This window comes from Taeniopygia guttata, chromosome 1 (genome assembly GCF_048771995.1).
Source record: "Taeniopygia guttata chromosome 1, bTaeGut7.mat, whole genome shotgun sequence".
Lineage (NCBI taxonomy): Eukaryota > Metazoa > Chordata > Aves > Passeriformes > Estrildidae > Taeniopygia > Taeniopygia guttata.
In genome coordinates, this window is record NC_133024.1 from 25433695 (window position 1) to 25453716 (window position 20022).

A 20022-nucleotide genomic window follows, 5' to 3' on the forward strand; every position below is an offset into this window, starting at 1 on the left:
AGACATGCCACTATGTCAGAGAGTTTCTCATAAATGTTTAGGAGAATTTACGAATGTCAGAACAGCAAGGCTACATACTCCCACTGCAAAGCCAGGTTCCATTACTAGAGCAAAGTACAGCTTTTTACCTCAAGAGGAGAGGAAATTGACAACAAATGTGTTTTTTTTAACACCACTTGCTAGAGAGCAGCACAAGTTATGCACTGGTAATGCGATTTACAGTTACATATTTGCTCTTCCCTTTCCTGCCTTGAGAGCTACATTTTGCTGCATCATTGCCACTCAGAAAAGCAGTTTCTGAACCTGTACTGCTTACACACACACAAACATTTTGCAGAGGAGTCTCCTGCCTATCAGGATGCCCTGGGTTAGGTGGGAGACTTCTTCCCACACTGCTTTAGCAGTTACTGCTCTGGAAGGTGCAGGGGGTATAGAGAAAGAAGGGACTCCTTGTATGAAAATCTCCTGCTAAATGTAGCAACAGCATGCAAAGCAAAACAGGTTATAATAACCTCAACAGGACCTAATCCTAAACATCATAATTCTGATGACATTCCCACCACCTGCTGTGAGAAACCTGCGTCAGTAAGAAATAACCAACGGCAGAAATCCAAAGCTGTGCAATACTAAACTTAATTTCACAATTTCTTTCCAATCAGCAAGGATATTATTTTTGGCTTCAAACCACAAATAGGAGAACATATCCCAACTCAGTGCAGTGCTTGCAAACAGAATCTTTAAAAATGTTGACATCAATAATATGGGATGGGTTGGGGTTTTTTGGCTTTGGTGTTTTTTGTTTTGTTTTGGTTTTTTTTAATACTTCACATTTAGGACTCAGACTACTGCATCTTCTCCCTATACAAGCCCTTGGAAAGTGCTGAGTAAAACAGATTTCTTAATTCCATTAATTCCTCAAGACATGTGTCTTAGTGGAGAGAATTCCTTAAAAGACATTAAAGGGATATTAGGTGAAACAATATTTTTCAGAAAGGGTTAAAATAATTTTCCATGTTTGTATTTTGTACTTTTTAATCACTTTTACTACTTTATCTGTTTTCTCACTTATTGAGCAACAGATGCTCAACAACATAAGAGGCAAACAGAGAACATGACTATTTGCAAAATACCACCAAGTGTATGAAACAAACATAGTAAATTTGAAAATAGCAGTTTTGCTTTCTCCTAAATTCAGAGTATATAAATGGTACAAGCTGTGTCTTTAATCTACTGCTACTACAATCTCAGAGAGAAATCTCATCTTTCAAGCCTGGGTGCATCTGTCCCGGAGTATGAAAATTCTCTCTTCATCACTGGCTGGACCGAGTGCATCAAATATCAGGTAACTGTCCGGCACATCAACCAGCAAATATTTTCCTGCATATTTCAAGAGCAGCTTTTGAATCAGGCCTTCTCCTCTTCAGCTATCCTACACTAAAGAAGTGTCCTGCACTGCAAAAGGGCTGACAGTCCTTGTGGGCTGGGGCTGATGTGCATGCAGGACATGTGGAAGCACACCTGCTTTGCAGCCTGCCTTTGGTTGCCCAAGCCCTGAGAAAGCCTCTGGTGTGCTGAATCAGGGCTGACTCAGAGGAAGAATGCCATATACTGAATCACCTCCGCCACATCCTGCAGCACCTGGAAGTTTCTTTGGGAGTTTCCCAACTGGTATTACCAGGCATTAAAACTTTCACTGGAAACAGAATACAATATGGAGTGGCTAAAGGCCAACAGTGAGCTTTTAAAAGAAACCTGGGAGAGCAGGAGGCTCTCAAACAAAAAAATTCACTCAGTGCTGGCCAAAACCCAAAAATATCTGCCTTGTGCCTGAAGATGACACAAGGAAGCTCAGCAGGAAGCAACTGCAACTACCAAGATGAGGCAGTGAGCAGGCTGACTGAATTCCCTAACTAGACTTTTAGATGACAATGCCCTTAGGGAAAAATCCTCTCTCTCTATCCACATTACACAGAGGCCACATGCTCTGAGAGCTAGCTGTTTCTTTTCTTTCTAGGAATCACAACTCATTCACCAACTCAGTATTAATTTCAGGATGGCTGAGAGTACAGAAATTAGGTGCAAACTAATAGTGAGAAGGACCAACAAATTAAGCAATCAAATGCAAGTTTGAGTGCCTTGGGTTGAGATTTGGGTTGGTGACCACAGCTAGCACACAAATGACCACCTACCAAGACCAAAGTTCAGGTGATACCAAAACAATCCCTTCCTCCCCATTCACTTTGTGGGCTGAGGTGGCTTGTGGTCTCAGCAGAGGGAAGGTGCCTGGGCAGCGGGAGGAGGGTGGGGAGGAAGGGAGGGAGGCAGTTGCACGTTCTCACCTGAGGCTGCTGTAGCATTTGTAGGGGTTGAAGCAGCTGCTTGGTTCCGGGCATGAGCAGGGATGAGGATCGAAGCCAGAGATGGGTTACTTGACAGTTCTGGAGGGGAGGTGGAACAAACAGTTAGCTCATCATCCACAAAGTGCGCCACATGCAGGATCAGCTCCTAGGGTTTCCCCCGTAACGGCACCTCAGGTGAAACAGATGCCCTTACAGCCCAAGGTCACGTTACATTTTCTTCTTTGCCAACCAGTGAGAGGAAACCACAGTGATATTTAGCAAGGCAGTATCCCAGAGCAAGACTGCCAAAACTACAGACAGTGGTGCAAAGGAGTAATTTCCGAGAGAAAGACAGAGGCTTGGGAGTGAGCAAAAACCAGCCAAGCCTGTACCTTGTCAATGGCCTGATAATGCTGTTTCCTTCTGAGCAGTGGAGAAAGATCCCCTTCTTCACAAGCCCACCTGCAATCAGCCCCAGGGAGAAGGCTGATAACAGTGGTGCTGCTCTGGGCACTGGTTCAGCAAGCAAGCAGCTGCAACAGTTGCTCCAAGAGCTTCAAGGATTAGTTCTTTGGCTCACTCAAGCATCATTTTTTCTCAAGGACCCAGGGACCCAAGACCAATCTCTCACAGCAGTCTCCTTGAGCAAGGCCAAGAAGTAACATATCCTTTAAAAGGACAGGGAAAGGCAAAGGGAATTGGCAGCTGGGCAATTTAAATGGACAAAAAAATGATGCAATCATTCTGTCTATTTTTTCCCTGCTTAATGTCTTTTAGGCTCCAGTATAGCTTCAGTGTGTATCAGAAGGAGAAATAGGCATCTGACAGCCACAACTGTGGGAGGATTAAGGGCAACACGTTGCCAACAAATGACAATCTTTTGGCACCCTTTCAAGAGAAGCTAGTGCCTCACAGAAGGTGGGACTGAGCCGAGACAAGACAGGTCCTGTTTGTTTCAGCAACAGGAGTGACTGGCTGTCTCCTGAGAAAGCAACATCCGGTAAAAAAGATGCGAACAGTCACCTCACGGAAGGAGACTGATGACTTTTGGAGCTCCGGGAGGTCATCTGGAGGAGAAACGGGAACAGGAGAATAGACAGCTTTTTACGCAAGACTTCCAGACTTCCAGATAGCACAGGCTGTACAGAAGCCCAGCCAAATCGTGGCACAGGTTCAGTAAGGGGCTTTTGGACACAGTCTCAAATTATTTGAGCTCATTTTTAAGAGGCTATTGCTATTTTTTAATGCGAGCTTTAAACTCAGGGCCTAAAGGGAGCAGCAGTACACTTGCTGTTTTTTTTTTCTCTGCTGTTATATTAAGTTTCATTACTGCTAGGAGGGCAAGAGGCAGAAGACTCCCCTGATTACATGCCTCTTATTACTACACATTTTAAGATGGTGTTTCAGCACTTATGAATGCAAGCAGGTTGCTACACTACCTGCAACCCATCTATCTTGTAATACTCCATTCAGGTCTAAGCAGACCTAGCTAGTCCTTTTAGAAAGCCTCAGTATCCATAGCACTTGTACAAATACAAAATCCTCAATTCATGTGGGAGTAATTCAGAATTCATATATTCATAATGTTATACAGAATTTGTGACTCTCCATTTTAAATGGCAAAATAAACCGAAGAAACATGAATCCTTACGTGTTAAAGTGGAACACAGTTATAAACCTATACTTCAATACTATCTTGGGTATTAGCTGCTTTGTGCTAGAAGATGTTGCTCCCTTAGTATTTTTTTTCCAAATCTGTTTCTCAAATCTGTTATTACTGTGAACCTACTCTTTACGTTGCTCTTTTGAAAGTTTCTATCACCCCTGCATTATTTTCTGCTCATCACTCAAAACAATATGGGGCTATGATCCAAACAAAACCAGAAACAAAACAAGGAAACCCCATGACACTTGCTGCCTTCTGGTGCTGCACAGTGCCTTGAGGCGCAGCTACAGACTGTCAGTGTTGCTGTAGCCCAAAACCTAGTTGATCAGACAGAACACCACCCTTGCAAGGGCACTTCGACCCTCTCCTCATTCCTCCTTCATCTAATGTTGTCAGAACACGTCCTTTTGTATTATGGCAATAATAACGGGTTTTTGTTGTGCTTAATGCAAGTGCAACCATTTCTCTGAAGCTACCTTAAGGAACTTTCATAGAGACTAGAAGACTGATCTTGTTCCCTTCTCAAACCTCACATTATCTCTCTTGATAGGAAGTTTCTTAAATTCAGCATACTCGGAAAGTCTTGAACTTAAAAGGAGCAGGCCAATTCAGAGGAGATATAAACAAAGTAAAGTGGACTCTTTTGGTTGAAGTTTAATAGCAGCTTTGCTTGAGAACTTATTTGAATTTTTGCTGTAATTTATTTTTGCATCTATCCCATCTTTAAGGATGAGACATGGCAATACTAAGGAGAAAGCTTGACCTGTGATTATCTGCAGTCTCCAAAATACTGAGAATCTTTGTCCTTAGTAATTTTCCCCACAGTATTTGGGCAAGGTGTTCAACTGTAGCCTGATTATGGAACCAAACATGCAACTGAAGGCTGAGGTAATTACAACCAGTACAGCTGCAAGAAGCTATTGTGGTCAAGGCAGCCCAGACAAAAGCTTTTAATATCATGATGTGAATAGAGCAGCTATCACAATTCATTTATGAGACCCAACTCCCATCCACATCACCTGGGAGAACACCTTTGGCTTTCTGCTGATCAAATAATACCATTTGCAGCCACTGAAGATCTCCAAGAAGGAGCAGGAATTAAATTGTCCACTTTTACTAGAACAGATCACCTTCATTCCCCAAACACAAGAAAATTCCTGGTACTGGGAAACAGCACCGTGTTCTTTTTCAGTATTATTATACTTGATATATCAACACTGCAGGAATTACCTGGGAAAATTGTTCTATTGTTCTTCTACCATGTTGTTTTGGTTTTTTTTGGTCACAATAACAAACTTTCCATTATATATACACATAAACATTTACATATATATCTCTCTAAATAAAAAAAAAAAAAATTAAGGGTCACAGGCTAGGGTCATTGAATATAAACAAACAAAAATCCCAATGCACTCCCTTCAATAAAAAGTAATTTATCTGTGAGAAGCATGATAACAATTCCTAAGTGCTGAATCACTGAAAGAATTTTACAATCTTCAGTGGCCAACATGGAGTGATATTAACTTTTGTAACAAAAGCAGCACAATTGCTGACACGTTACAAGTGGTTTAGGAAATGGCAGTCATTTCACAGACTATTTGAAAATGTGGCTTCTAAGAGAAAAATTGGTTTTTGTCTTGCAGCTCTAAAAGCCTAACTAAATTGCAGCTCTGTGGCTAGTAGAGATACATCCTTAGCCAAAATAACTTTTTCAAAACCCAATTAGCATATAATGCTAATTAAAACAAAAAAAAGACAAAATTTCAGGCAAGACATTATAAATGACCAGACAATGGTCTCTTCAACAGATTTAATCTCTAAGATAAACACTCACAACTACATGGCTACCCACCACTACATGCCCCACAACTACAGCTGGCTGCCAAAGACCATGATCTTGATCTTCCATATACCCTCACTGCTCTTTTTCTAGATTCTATCTGAACAGCAGCAGTGCCTAGGTCAGCAGATTTGGTATGCTGCTTAATTTCTTTTTGAAAATCAGTCCAATGCCTTAATGGTCAGATTTATCTTGTCATTTCTACCAGTTTTGCCTTCAAGCCCTCGGCAGTCACCTCCTACTTCATGGGTTTCGGGCAACTGGCTACAGCCAAATCAAACACTTCTAGAACTTAATATTGCCTGTTGAAAACAAATGCTATTTAAAACAAAATTGTCTTTCATTACTTTTTAAATTACCACAGATGACTCAACATGACTCATTACCCATCTAACGATCTATTTCCCAAGTTGGGATTTCTGCTCTGGAGTAGCCAATTTGATGGAACCTTGCACAGTAAAGACCAGAGAACAAGGACTGAACACTAGTCACAAAAGGAGCAAAAGCTTCTTGTATATCTTCAGTTCATAGTCAGGACTGCTGTACATTTATCACTACAAAGTTCTTCAAATCACTGTGCTAAGCAATGTGTTGAGGTATTTTAAAAATAATTCTGGTTTGGGTTTTTTGAGTTTAACTGGTCACCTGCAACAGAGCTTGTTTGGAAATTAATGATCAGCCTATGTCCTGCCTTCCGCTTATAGATGGTAAAGCTGGCACCTGTAGATGACAGAAATTTCCATTTTTTATCTTAAGGAAATTGCTCCACAGGAACTGATTTCTCTTTCCATTCCCAGGAGCTGCTTTGTGAGGGAGGGCTCATGAGCTCTTTAGGATGGCAAAAGAGGAGCTTTAAACTTGCTTGAGCATTATGGTAACTTATCCAGCAGTTTCTACACTATCTGAGGGGAACCAGGGATACACTCCCAATACATATATCTGTTTTTCCCATAAGAAAAACATTTTTAATTGACTCACTATTAAGGTTTTCCAACTCTTTTTAAAAACTTTGTTTTTGTGTAGTAGGTAAGTTCAATCTTAATGTCATCATGTAACTATAAATCAATACTTTCAAACAGAACAGGGGTGAAGCTGTATTAAGGTACTGGGATTGAAACTATTTTAGCTACCGAAGATGGCCTTAGAGGGGCAAAACAAAAGGCAATCCAGGAGTACAAGGACGCACTTGTAACATAACTACTAAATTTCTAACAACAGATATAGAAATCAGCACAGAGGACAGTGACCTGGAAGCACAAGCTATTTACTTGACCACTTTAATGTGTTTATGCTTCATAAATGGCCTTTTATTTTTCAAATTAAAAAGCTCCACAAGTGGAAGGAGAAAGCTGTTTCACATTTTGGCAGAAGGACACGGCATGCACTAAAGAGTTTGAAAAATGACATTGATGCTAAATGGGCCAAAAGGTGTTTTTTAGGCTTTCAACATAAAATGCATAATAACATTATCACTCAAAGGGTGAGAGTTGGCAGCAAATCACTTAAAGAAAAACAACAGAAAAAGTGCTCCAAAATTAATTATAAGCATATTTGTATGCCATACTTCTCACATGTTCTTTCTTGGCAGGCAAAACTATCCTGAGGGGTATCAGTTTTACATTTCTGACTTCTGTTGAAAAAAATAGGTGAATGTTTTTAAAATCTGATACCAGCCTGGCTTCAAATAAGAAAGTTAGTTGTACATTTATTTTTACAGTTTCTAAATGACTGAGTCAGTGTAATGCCAGATGAACTGTACAGCGTATTAAATCTGGACAGTAAAGCATCTGTATTTATCTTGCATCCAGAACCAAAATGGGCAGCAACACTACAAACCTCCGTGCCAAACCTAACATGCAATACTACTTGGCTATGGTGTTTCAGGTAAGAAGAAGCAGGACCATCTCCAAATAATACTCTAACCTACATGGTCCACTGACTGTGATATTTCACACAAAGCCATCAGCCCAGCTGCAGACTCTGACCTATTCATATTCATACTCTGCAGACACATGCTATAAGCATGCAATCCTTCCTGATGAAATCCAGTAACAACCACTCTCAGTACCTCAGCAAAACTGAATTGCAGGAACCAAGACTCTGAAAATCCTGTAACTTCAAGACCCTTGCCTCTCCTTCTGAAAAGGACACCTGGCTATGCAATTACTTAATAAACTTAGTACCACTTGGAGATTTTTACTTCCAAGGGAGTAACACCTGCATTACAGCCAACATTTATCCCACTGCTTCCTCCCAAAGAACGGATTCTTCAACGCTCTCGGGCTACCTTGAGTGGTGAAATTGAAGAGTGCAGGTTTATCTCGCCCGTTTGGTAACTTGACGTTTGGGTCCCGTAGTTCATCGAAGAAAGAGTGCGCGCAGGCCTCCAGGGGAGTCAGGCGGGCCGTGGGGGTGTACTCCAGCAGGCGGCTACATAGCGCAATTGCTTCGGGGGGAGTGCGGGGCCGGAAGACCTGTGGGGACAGCAAGAAAACAAGCAAGGAGAAACACGTTGTCTGGCTAGGTCTCGTCCCTCTGTTGACCAGAAGCAAGTCAGAGCAATTAAACCTCTCATTGCCCAGCAAGCTGGAACAAACTTGCGGTTTGCGCTAATCAAAGTCCTGCAGTAAGTGTGAGAAAATCCATTCCTGGGGTTGAGAAAGGGTTAATTGCAACGCCTTGCACTAGAGTGAAGGTGCAATGCCAGCAAGAGACTTCATGAGAGCGCACTCAGAAAAACGACTTTGAGAATGAAGGGGAAACTCATTCAAAAATCGTGACAAACACACACAGGTGCTACCAGCCATGCATATGGGATGGAGTGAAGGTGGGGAAGAAGGTTCAAAATGAGCAGGATTCATTGAATGTAAAAATATAATACAGCCCAGCTACGGTTTTGGGTTGGGGTTTTTCTGGCTAGGGAAGGAAGTCTTACTAACATGGACTTTTGCAGGCAGGCAGGTCAGACTGTTGCTATGGAGGCTGCTGTTCAGCTTTGGAGAACAACAAGGAAAGCACGGGTGGGGTGCAGGAAATGTCTAGCTCCAATTTGCAAGTTACTCCTTCTGTGACCTTATTCTGGCAAGCTACTCCCATAAATTTATAGGGATAATTCCTGAACATTTGGTATTATAAGGACAGCTGAAAATTGTGTCAAGAAAACCAACTATTTTAGTCCAACAGATTTTCACTTTGAGTGATTACAAAAAGCAGTTCTACACTGCAGCTTTGTTTTAAGCCTCTAAGAATCGTTCTACCCACTGCTAACCACACTCTCCATACTCCTTTCTCATTCCATTATAAGCAAAATAGGAGTTAATCATGTACACGACCTGGATGGCCTCCTCAAGCACTTGTCTCTTGCTATGTTGCAGGTAAAATACAGTCTGGGGTAAATGGAATAGGGTGGGTCTGAGTTTAAAGTTCTGATTGATGCCAGCATTTTTGGTAAAAATTGAGGTAATGCAAAATGCCTCTGCACCAGTGCAGGTGAACTCAAGCCACACAGCACCAAGGAGAGAAAGAAAAAAAAAAAAAAAGAAAAAGAAGAAAAAAATATCAGTGCATGACATGCTAGTTAATCACAGACAAAAAATTTACATAGGCACTCCTTTAGGAGGTTTTAAACGAGGCATATATGCTCTCTTGAATGAGAATCAAACACAAAAGCCAAGTTCTGCAGGGACTGAAATTTCCTGCCCCTTGTACCCAGCACTGGGTTTGCTGCAGTGTGTGCTGTGCTAACTAACTTGTGTAGCAAGGAATCCTGACTAGCGGAGTCAGGGAGCCATGGACAGGAAGACTTGACTTCATTCCTACTACCAGGTTATTGCAAAACAAACTGCAAAAGTTTTCACACGAGGCTTTAGTCTAACACTGCTGGCAGAGAACCTGTAGTGACCACTGTGTTACTGAAAAGGCAGCAGAAGCTGCTTTGTGCCCGCTGCCTGCAGAGCTTGTGACCACAGCACACAGAGGATGCAATTATTACTCCCAAGTCACAGCCTGACCAGAACAAAATCCAAGACTGTCTCCAGTTAAAAAACAAAAAGCCTTCTGGCTTCCCCCCACCTCCACATGGTAAGTAGCACAAATGTGTGTGTCTTGAGGTAAACCCACAGAAGTGAAGTTGTTCTGTATTTAACGAGAGGTAAAATTACTGAGGTCTCCCTCATGCACCTTCACAGTAATATTTTAACAAGTGTGATTATCACAGCTTGAAACTTTAGTACTTCACTCTTAGCTGTGTTTTTCTCCTCAGTACAGTTCACATATAAGCCACTATAAAGATTTTTAAAATAAAATAATTTTATTTTCTTAAGGCAAAGATGACAAGCCTAACTTACATTGAGTCACAAATCTGACATATGTAAAAGGAGTACTTGCTTGTCCACTCAAACTCTTAATTTTCAAGTCCTTGAAACCCTAACATACTTCCTAAACCCTATTATGAACTGCTTAGCCTGCTTTTGGATTTGGAATTAGTAATTTGGGGTAGACACTTCCCAAAGTCTGCCCTAACTGCTTTATGCAGGAAGGGGAAAACATATATATACACACACTAGGAGGGCTCACATAGCCTTCCCCTGCAACAAGTGGTGACTAACACATGAAACAAGTTACAGGTCTGTGCTCATCTCATCTCTATCAGCTTGTGTTACATTTGCCTGGCTACTGCCTCAAGGATGCAGTTTGAATTAAATTATTCCTTCTGGCATTTCTCTCCTTTTTTTTCAAGGCTAGACCTAGTAATTTGAAAAAATATTTAAGTACATACCCGTACTCCTGAGGTGAAATGTCCTGTTCCTGACGAATCCTAAAGATGATAATGCAGTGAAATAATCCAAACAGGGGGAGTCAATCCAAAAGAGAATAGTCCAGCAAGGAAAAATATAGCCAATATTATAAGAAATCCATGGTGTGGGGGACATAGTAAATGTTTATACAATTAGAAACTTTAAACATCAGTCTCCATAGCAGCAAGTCCAACTTCACCACAGTGTATGCCAAAAAATCGATTGTGCAATGGTGAGGCATAGTATAGAAACATTTCTATATGAAATTTATGTTCCAATGCCAGTGCATTTACTAAAAAAATAAAAAAAATTGAAATCAAAACTCTAACTTGAACTAAAAGGGTAATTGAAATTGCCATAATAAAGAATTTTCAGTCCTCGGTCCTGGATATAAATGTCCACAGAACCAAGTGGCCAGATTAGTTTCTCTCCAAAGATGCATCCCACTTGTAAATCTGTCCCAGACACACAATGTAAACTTTTGGATGGTTTTGGGTTTTTATCAAAAAACCCCAAATCCCTAGCAATTTGTAATTTGTGCTGAAGATGAAGTAAAAATCTGTTATCTATACTTTTAATTTTTAATTTGTGTGCACTACGAGTACCTCAGGCCGCCGCGGATTATTCTCCATTTTGGATTGACTTCCCCCTCCACTGGATTTTGTTTGCTGGCATTATCTCTTTAGGATTCTTCAGGAACTGGACGTACCACCTCAGGAGTGCGGGTATGGACTAAATTTCTCTCTTTTGCGGGTTTATTCCCCCTCATACCCATCGCACCCTTAAGAAATTTTTTTCTCCTCAATTTGTCCCCTCCCACCTCCCTTTTGAATAACAGCCTAAGAAATAAAAGCAAAGCCCTCTATGGTCTTTTAGCTCTTCCCATTCAGCAGAGTTCCCCCGGGAAAGCTGCCCAATTCACCCACCGAGAACTACACGAGCAGCTGCCGCCCACGGCAATGGCTATGCCAGCACTTCCATGCCACGGGGCACCGACGCCAAGGCTGAGCTGATGCTCCGTGGTGGGAAGGGGTGGGAGGACAGACAGACAGTGGGACTTGTGAGCCGTGAAGCCCCTTGCACATACATCTCAGCAGGAGTTTAAAGTCTCTGTAGTTCTCAGTGAGGGAATCAATTTAGTAAATAATCCGCGGATTATTTTTAGTCTGCGGACTAAAATTTAGTGCACGGACTAAAATCCGGCCCATCGGAGCAAAGTCTGTCTCGGTCTAAAATACATTTGGGTGAAAGCAAAAGAAAAAAAAAAAGAAAAGAAAAAAAAAGGAAAGAAAAAAGAGAAAGGAAAAAAAAAAAGGAATAAAAGCTAAGTGCACAAAGTGTTTGGGTAGACTAACATTTAGTATGCAGACTAAATATGGCCGGGCAAAAGGCACAGCAAGTCCACAAACAAAATCAAAACCAAAAATAAAACACTGACAGGAACTTTTAAAGCAATCAAATACTACCCCACCGGCGCAGCAATTCATTTTTCTAAAATGAAACAAGACCTTGTGTAAGGCTATTTGTCCACAGGAGGGACCGAAGGCTCAAGTTTTCATTTTAAAAAATGAACCTGTTTTGGAGATAAACAAATGCAAAAAAAAGGCTTTACATACAATATTCTTCAAGAAAAATTTGCACTTGAATAACTCAAAACCTCTTGTTTCTGCAAAGCAAATGCATTTCAGGCTGAGACCCAGGTTGCTGTTTTTTCTTTGGGGTTTTTTTTGGATGAGTTACAAAAATCTCTGGATGATCATGTCAAATGGAAATGCCGACTCATCCAAAGCCACAGCTTTTGGTGCTTTTGTTGTTTTTTCCTTCCCCCCTTCAGATGCCAATAAATCTATACCTCACCAAAAAGCTGAGGGACCAGTGCGAGTTGTTTCTTTGTTCAGGCTTGCTAGTGATGCTCAAATACCGACAGACCATAAGAGCGAGCCAGCAAGACCTGACACACTCCTCTCTCCTCTTAAGCTGAACTGCTATCAATGCAAATTTTTTTATGTTACTCTCCCTTAATTTTTCTGGAACTACCACCCTCTTCAACATTTCAGGCTTAAGTGCCCCTGATGCACTACACAGCTCTCATCCCCAAGAGACTTCAATTCAGATGAAGGCTTTGTGCACATTTTATCTTACTAATTGGAAATACTTCCTACCAGTGTAGCGAAGTTTATGCCCCTTCTGAATTTTATTTTTCTGCACATATGGAAAGATGAAACAAAAAGGATGGAAAGCACAGAATTCTCCTATTTCACTTCACTCACATCAGCATTCAGCTCTCAAATAAAACCACATGGGGCAAGAGCTAAGTATTGTTTTAACGGAATGGTTGCTCTGACTTTCAATTCATTGACATTCCTCAAACAAACTTTCCATGCACAACACGAACTCCATCGTCTTGCCGTAATTAAGCCCCAAAGCCAAAGCTTCACAATGTGACACCAAGGTGCTCTTCTAGCCAGCGTGTATTAAAGACATGATTTCATGCCACCAACCACGGTGCATCTTGCATGCAGATTGTGAATACTGCCTGCATGCTGTGCTACCTAAGAGAGCAGAGGCTTAGGGAAATGACATCTGTTGCTAACGCATCAAGTTTGTGACACCATGGTTAAAAATTTCCTCACCAGCTTCAGACTCACACGCTTTGCCAAGAACCACCCACACCACCAATTCAAGACTGACAGTCTGAGCACATCCTTTTGGCTTGTAAGCACATTTTTTACTGCACATGAACATTAGGTAAGAGAGAAAGCTCCTCCCTTCAACCAAAAGCTTGTACTGTTTACAAGCCAAGTCATCAATGTAGAACACAACCCTCAAATCAACTTTTAAAAAATGCTATCATACAATACAATTACTATGAAGCAGCATTTTGATCACTCAAATTTAACACAATAAGGTTCATGAGAAACACAACACATTCACAAACAAAAGAAGAGGGAAGAGACACACTCAAGACAGCAATGTATGCACTGAGCTCTACCTGGCACAAAAAACCCCAAGGCTGCATCTGAAGTTCTCGGGACTAGTCTTGTTCCAAAAGCCTGAGAATTTCAACATGGGATTTCTGAAATATGCCATTTGGCTATTTTGAAGTGTGCAAAACTCACACGATAAAAACAGAGGTTAAAAGATGTCCACAAAAGAGGTACTGGTGTTGGGAGATATTTTAAAATGTATATTAGCCCCCCAACTTCCATCTCTGATTAAATCCCCTCTATATTTTTTCTAAAAGCACCTCAGAAATAGTAAAGGCATCATTAGTCAAGAATTCCTGTCTGATGGCACTTAGACGGGGAAAATGAAGTAAAGACAGAAGGGTTAAGTGGCTTACAAATGAGCCAACACAGAACTGGGAACTGGACCAGGAACCTGTCTTCAACGCTACTTCTTGTTGAGACCACACACTTTTTACTGGGCTCCTTCCATTGAGAACCCTTTGGAGACAGAATGAGCTCACATTTGTTACCCAGTGCATGTGCTCTGCTTCTATCGAGCTCCAAAGGAAAGCAACAAAGCTAAGAGGAACTAAACAGTTCCCCTCCTCTTGAGAGAGAACCCTCAAAAATGTACCTCAGTGCCCTCAACCTCGCTGGACAGCTGCTATGAATAGCCTAGACAGATGTGTTACAGTGGCATGGCTAAACAGATGGTACACTGCAGAAGACACATTAAATTTAGCATTTGATTTCCACAGTCATTGATGGAAATCCTTTCTAAATGTTGCATTAGTACTCACTCATCTACTGTTAAGCAGTACTTTCTTTACTGCATAAGAATTGGGCAGAGACAGGGCAATTTACCACCCAGCAAACCTGGCTTTTCTTCTCAGCCATGTAAAATAAGAGATTTACACTGTCAAAAATCATTGCTGCTGCAAAAGGAGCTGACAAATATGAACTTGGCAGATTTTTTTTTTCTTTTAAGTTAGTCTCTAGAAGAGCTGTTTTCACTCTTTCCTTGTAAGTCATTACACATCAAGCAAAAACCAGAGCTGTACTCTTTAGAAAAAGGTCAACACACAGTTTTACAACAGGCATAAATCAAGTCCAGCTCATGCTGGAAATGAGAGTTCTGCCCTTTTGGACATACAGGTCTGCTCTGGTCCCTTGTCCCAACATCTGCAGTCTGGTCAGAATGGTCAGTTAGGTAAAGGAAATTGATTCAAATTCTGAACACGTGTTGTTCAAGAAGTTTTTACCACCCTGCAAAGCATAATGCATTTCAGGAATATGCAGGTGGGAGCTGGAGAACTGACCCAGCTTCACAATGAACTTAATCCCAATTACAAAACTGCAACCAAAGAAACATCTCATCCTCACTGTATCTTTGTTCCTCTACAAAAGAGCAGACTAGAATCTCAGAAAGAAGAGTTTGCATTTTCATCTTTAATCCAAATCCAAGTCCACTTACAAGATTTCTGACAAAAGTTTTTGCTTTCTTTTGTCATCAGTTATAATTAGAAGTGACAAAATGAGCTGTCTGTTTATCCATTTGACTGTTTGGTATTCTTCCTTGAATCTACAGTATGAGCAGTCACTTTGGAAGCATTACAAGCAAAACAATCTGCTTAAAAACTAGACAAGAACAAAAAGAGCAGGAGTAGGACAGGATGAAGACATAAAACCAATTCTGGAGGGTGGAAAAACATTTTTATGAGAGAGACCAGGGTCTACATCCCAGTCTCAGAGTGTGAGGAAGACAACAGGACTCTCTGCTACAAGCACAGAATTATTCAACATTGAAGGTAAAGCGATTGGTATTAAAAAAACATACATACATAACACACATGTACACAAGAGGATATCAAAACCAAAGTCTTAGGCAAGTATTTTATAGCATTAGAAGAAATTACTTAATAATGTAGGCAGAAATATGAATTCTGAAGTAAATATCCAAAGCTACTCTTTAGCACAACCAACAGTGGCTCTGCACAACTTCAGCTGCAGGCAGAATTGGCCAATAGCTTTGGAGAAGTGCCAGAAGGGATGAGCTAGAAGCTCAAGTCTCATCTCAGGCACTGTTTTCCTATGCTATAACCATCTGGCTTAAAGACACAGACAAAAAAATACTCTGAACAGTACAAACAATGAAAAAGCCCCTAAAAGAAAAAGGAAGTGCTTACAAAGTTGGGAGGGATCCTGCCCAAAATCTCCTACAAGTTTATTGTGAAGGCAAAGTAATGCAGAGAAAAGTCCTTGTGTATTTATCCACAAGAGTGCACAACAGAGCAGCAGAGGTGCTCAAAACTAATCTAAACATGACAATTTTTCTCCCTGTCTCTCCCACTGTCAGGCAAATGACTCCTGTCTTTTCCAACTCAACACTGACTTGGAAATTATTACTCAGATGCCAGCTAAGTATAGATTTGGGGATGGTGAATAAAGCCATTATCTTGAGTACACTTGAATTTATCTCACCAAAAGTATATTTTAAAAATGCCTGCATGTTTGAAAAAATCTTGCAAGTACTTTCAGAATAGGAGAAACAAAGGCAACCAAACCACAGCACACTGAAGAGACTCATTTTCCATTTTTAAGAGCTGCCTGCAGTAGAAACTGTTTCCATGTCTATACAATGGAGACAAGGCAGAGGTTATGATTAAGTAAAGAAAACTGCCTTTGCTGTTACAACTTGTATTGTTCTGCCTTCATGAAACATGGGCATATATATGCATACAAATCTTTCATTATCCTGACATTATATTTGCAAACATGTAGCAGTATCCTTGGGTGGGGAAAATAAAAAAAATCCAAGAGTCATTTTCCCTACGCAGAAAGGGCCTGAAACACATAATTCTATTACATTTACTACAATCTTAATGAGATCCTTTACTAGCTAGATGCAAGAGGAAAGGCAGGCTGTCAAATTTGGACATTTTATATATTTCTGGAAGTTATCACAGCACTGTCTTGTTTTTCATTACTGCAAGGATCTGAGACCTAAAGGTAGCCTCTGAGTAATGCTGGATAAAGGACAGCTGTAATGGGCCCACGGTAAGTAACACCATCTACCAGTGTATGAAGAGTGCCTTTAGACCTTTTTGTTGGCTGTCCCACTGTGCCTGCCCCCTTCCAAAAGGGCCAAAAGATTCACAGAATGACCAAAGCTGAACTTCAACAGCCCTGTGATTTACAGTGTTGCAGTTGATCCAGGATTTCTTCCTTGGCTTTCCAGTTAGAGAGTTATATGGTATAGATGAAGCTTAGTCAGAAGAACATAAAGAAGTATAAAGATTAGTAGCACAGATCAGACTGCACTTCTGAGAAGAAAGAAGGCTCAAGGAGTTGAGATGGCTGAAAGACACAGAAGCAAAAATATGACCCAGTAAAAACAATAGCAGCAAATCTCCACACAGGGTAGTAACTTTTATTTTATGAGCTGACATCATTGGAAAAAATGAACTGGTTTTCCAGTCAAGATATACCTGAAGACATGATTGTGTGTTTAAAAGCCTACTTATTATTCTCTGACTGTTGTAAGTCAATATTCACATCCCTGCAAAACACTGCTTCTAACAGGATGCCACTTGCCTCACAGACCAAGGGCAGACAGGCTGTAGGGTGCACCTCAATGAATACAAAATATTCAACACAAAATGAAAATAAAGGAAGGTTTGAATGACAAGAACATTTAAGTTACTAAACACACTGGTATTCTGAAAAGGACCTCTCTGCTAAAGCACCAATATGTCTTGGATTCCTCATGTTAAGGCTGGGGTTGTAGGGATAGGTGATAGAGGAAAAGAAGAGGGAAACACTGTTTCTGAAGAATGGTTTGAGAAATTCCTGGAAAGTTCAGATTCTCTTTTCTTTGGCTAGCCAGGGACATGTTGAACTTCCATCTCATACATATCTCATGCACATAAATTGGTATAAAAACACACATGCTTGGCCAACACAGAACTATACTGGAGACAAGAGGCCTCTAAGTTTTATAATGGGAGATTCCAACTCTTAAGTTACAAATTTACTTCAATCTCAAATTATCAATAAATTGAAAAATCAGTCTGAGAACAGTTTGCATTACAAACTCATATATTGCTGCAGCATAGAAAAGTATTTTTAGAGTGTTAATTAATACTGTCTCTTTCAAAAATCCAGAATATATTGCATTGTATTCTTCTTCACAAGTAGGTAAGAGCAAGTGTAAGCAGATTACACAGCATCACAGCAATACTGACTAGGAAAGCAACATATATGTTCCTCCCAGAAATGCCTAAGAGTGCAGACCAGAACCAGATACATCCTATGCAAGTCAGCACCACAGAATTTCAGACGCAACCTACAGATACTGCAGCTTCCAAAGAAAATTCTTAATTACCATCTATGCACACTTTTGCAGACCAAGGGAGTTCCCTGAAAACAAGATCTCCTTTTTGTATATATCACTGGCCTGGAAACAACCAGTTCCAAACTGCATAGAAACATGCATTGGGCACCTCAACTGCATGAAACTCACTCCAGGGAGGGCCCACAAACCCAACTTTGACAAATACCCATGTTCTATTAAACAGCACAAAGCAAGGAGAATTCTCTTGTGTCTAAGAGCTTACAGCTGAGAGTGACTACATTCTCAGTAGTTCTCTTTCAAACATGCTGAAAGTACTGCCTAGAAATTATTTCAGACATACAAAAAAATCCTTCCTGTCTGTCGAGTCCTCTGGTCATAGCTACTCAACAAAAACAGCCACCTTCTGCCTATTGTCATCTTCAGTAATTCTTCAGCTTAGGTGGCAAAGATTTGTGCTTCTGAAGCTGCAAATTCAAGTCCTGTTGGAAATTAGCTGTAGCAGTCTAGTTACAGACACAGTTGTAACAAAAGAACAAAACCAACCAACAACATTATTACTTTCAATTCTTCAGTCACCCCTGTTTTTTCAAAGCCAAAGTTCTGAAGAGGTTTCTGTCACTATTCAATTCTAAGATAGAGAAGCTCTGAGAGGATTGCCTATGCCCACTGACATGTCGTCAGGTGTTATATCAATACAACTGGGTAAGAAGAACCAATTCTATGTAATACTATACTAGTACTTAAATACTATACTAATACTACTACTTAAATCTATCATGGCTCAACATGCTTAAATCATTGAAAGGAAAGGATCTTGAGAAGTAATACACCGAGAAAATAAGCATCATTACCAGCATCATGCTGGGTAATTCATTTTTTAATTTAGCATTTGCATAAGTACAGATCTCACAAATGAAGTCTCATGTAACCCAATTGTAATAAACTGGTTTAAATGCTATTCTACACCCAGCTGACATCCTGGCATCAGGAAGGGCTGTGTGCAGAATGACTTGAGAATGAGAAGCTATGCTGCAAGCACAACTCTCCAAAACTGATTGTGACCTAATGGAGAATGCGAATTTGATCTTCTGGCAAGCTTGTCTCACTTCTTAATTTCACCTGTGATCCTCTACTACAACAAAAAAACCCCATTCTTTATAAACAGAAGGAAGTTTCAGTCTTTTTGTGAAGCTTCCATTTGCTAAAAGCTGTGTTCTAAGAGACCATCAAGTGCATACAGATGATTTATAAGACTGTTCAAGCTAAGATAAGCATTTAAACTAACTATGCAACTCGACTCCATGTCCTACAGTACAGCTCTGCACTTCTACTCCACTGTATATAATTTAACCTCCTGTAATCCAAACACATTCAATGCAAGAATTCAGATGCAAACCTAATATTCAGTGCTACAAGGCATATTCTTGTCACTTTTGCCAGGATACAAGTCCCAAGTGAAGAAATCACTTCCAGGGACTTCATCTGGTCTAACTTTTTCCCTCAGTAACATAAGGTATTAAAAACCCTTGCTGGATTTACTAACCTCCCATACTATTACACATCACTTAACCAACACACAGAAAGTAACTCTGAGATGGAAACACAAACCATGGATTAGTGGGGGAAAGGTGCACAACTCATTGGAGAATCTATCACAAGAACAGTGATGTATAATACTGCCCTGGCATGTACCTGTCAGGTATATGGTCTGCTATCAATTAGCTCTAATTAGTTTATTCAATGTTTCTACTGCCATAGAGTATTTGGTCCAAAGAATCTGCCCTGGACATGTGCTTAGCTAGGCATGCAACCCTTCCACACTCAGATATTACTTTTTTAGCAGAAGGAAACCTGTGTGCTGAGGTAGGATGGAAATACACTGTGACTATAACAGGCAGTTCTCAAGCAGCCAGAGGAAATGTTAACTACCCAGGCTTCAACTGTTTGAGACTCAGTATTTAACTCATTCCACACTCAAGAAGCTGACTAAATGATTGTTACTCTGCCTGAAGTCAAATATTCATCATAGCTTGATATGTGGAAAACCAGTTAATTGTGCAGCAATGTATTTGTTTCATT

General features: G+C 40.5%; 1 protein-coding gene across 2 annotated transcripts in view; it reads right to left on the reverse strand.

Annotated features, from left to right (window-relative positions):
* The window catches only part of GSK3B (glycogen synthase kinase 3 beta), a 149877-nt gene that overhangs the window by 10479 nt on the left and 119376 nt on the right, over positions 1-20022 (reverse strand). The window contains exons 9-11 of one of the 2 annotated variants that reach the window (XM_012569980.5): positions 10623-10661; positions 8133-8319; positions 2340-2438 (exon numbers count right to left, since the gene is read on the reverse strand). In XM_012569980.5, coding sequence (XP_012425434.1) covers positions 2340-2438; positions 8133-8319; positions 10623-10661 — 325 coding nt within the window. The remainder of the gene's footprint in view (positions 1-2339; positions 2439-8132; positions 8320-10622; positions 10662-20022) is intronic. The other variant, XM_002187975.7, reaches the window with a different exon arrangement.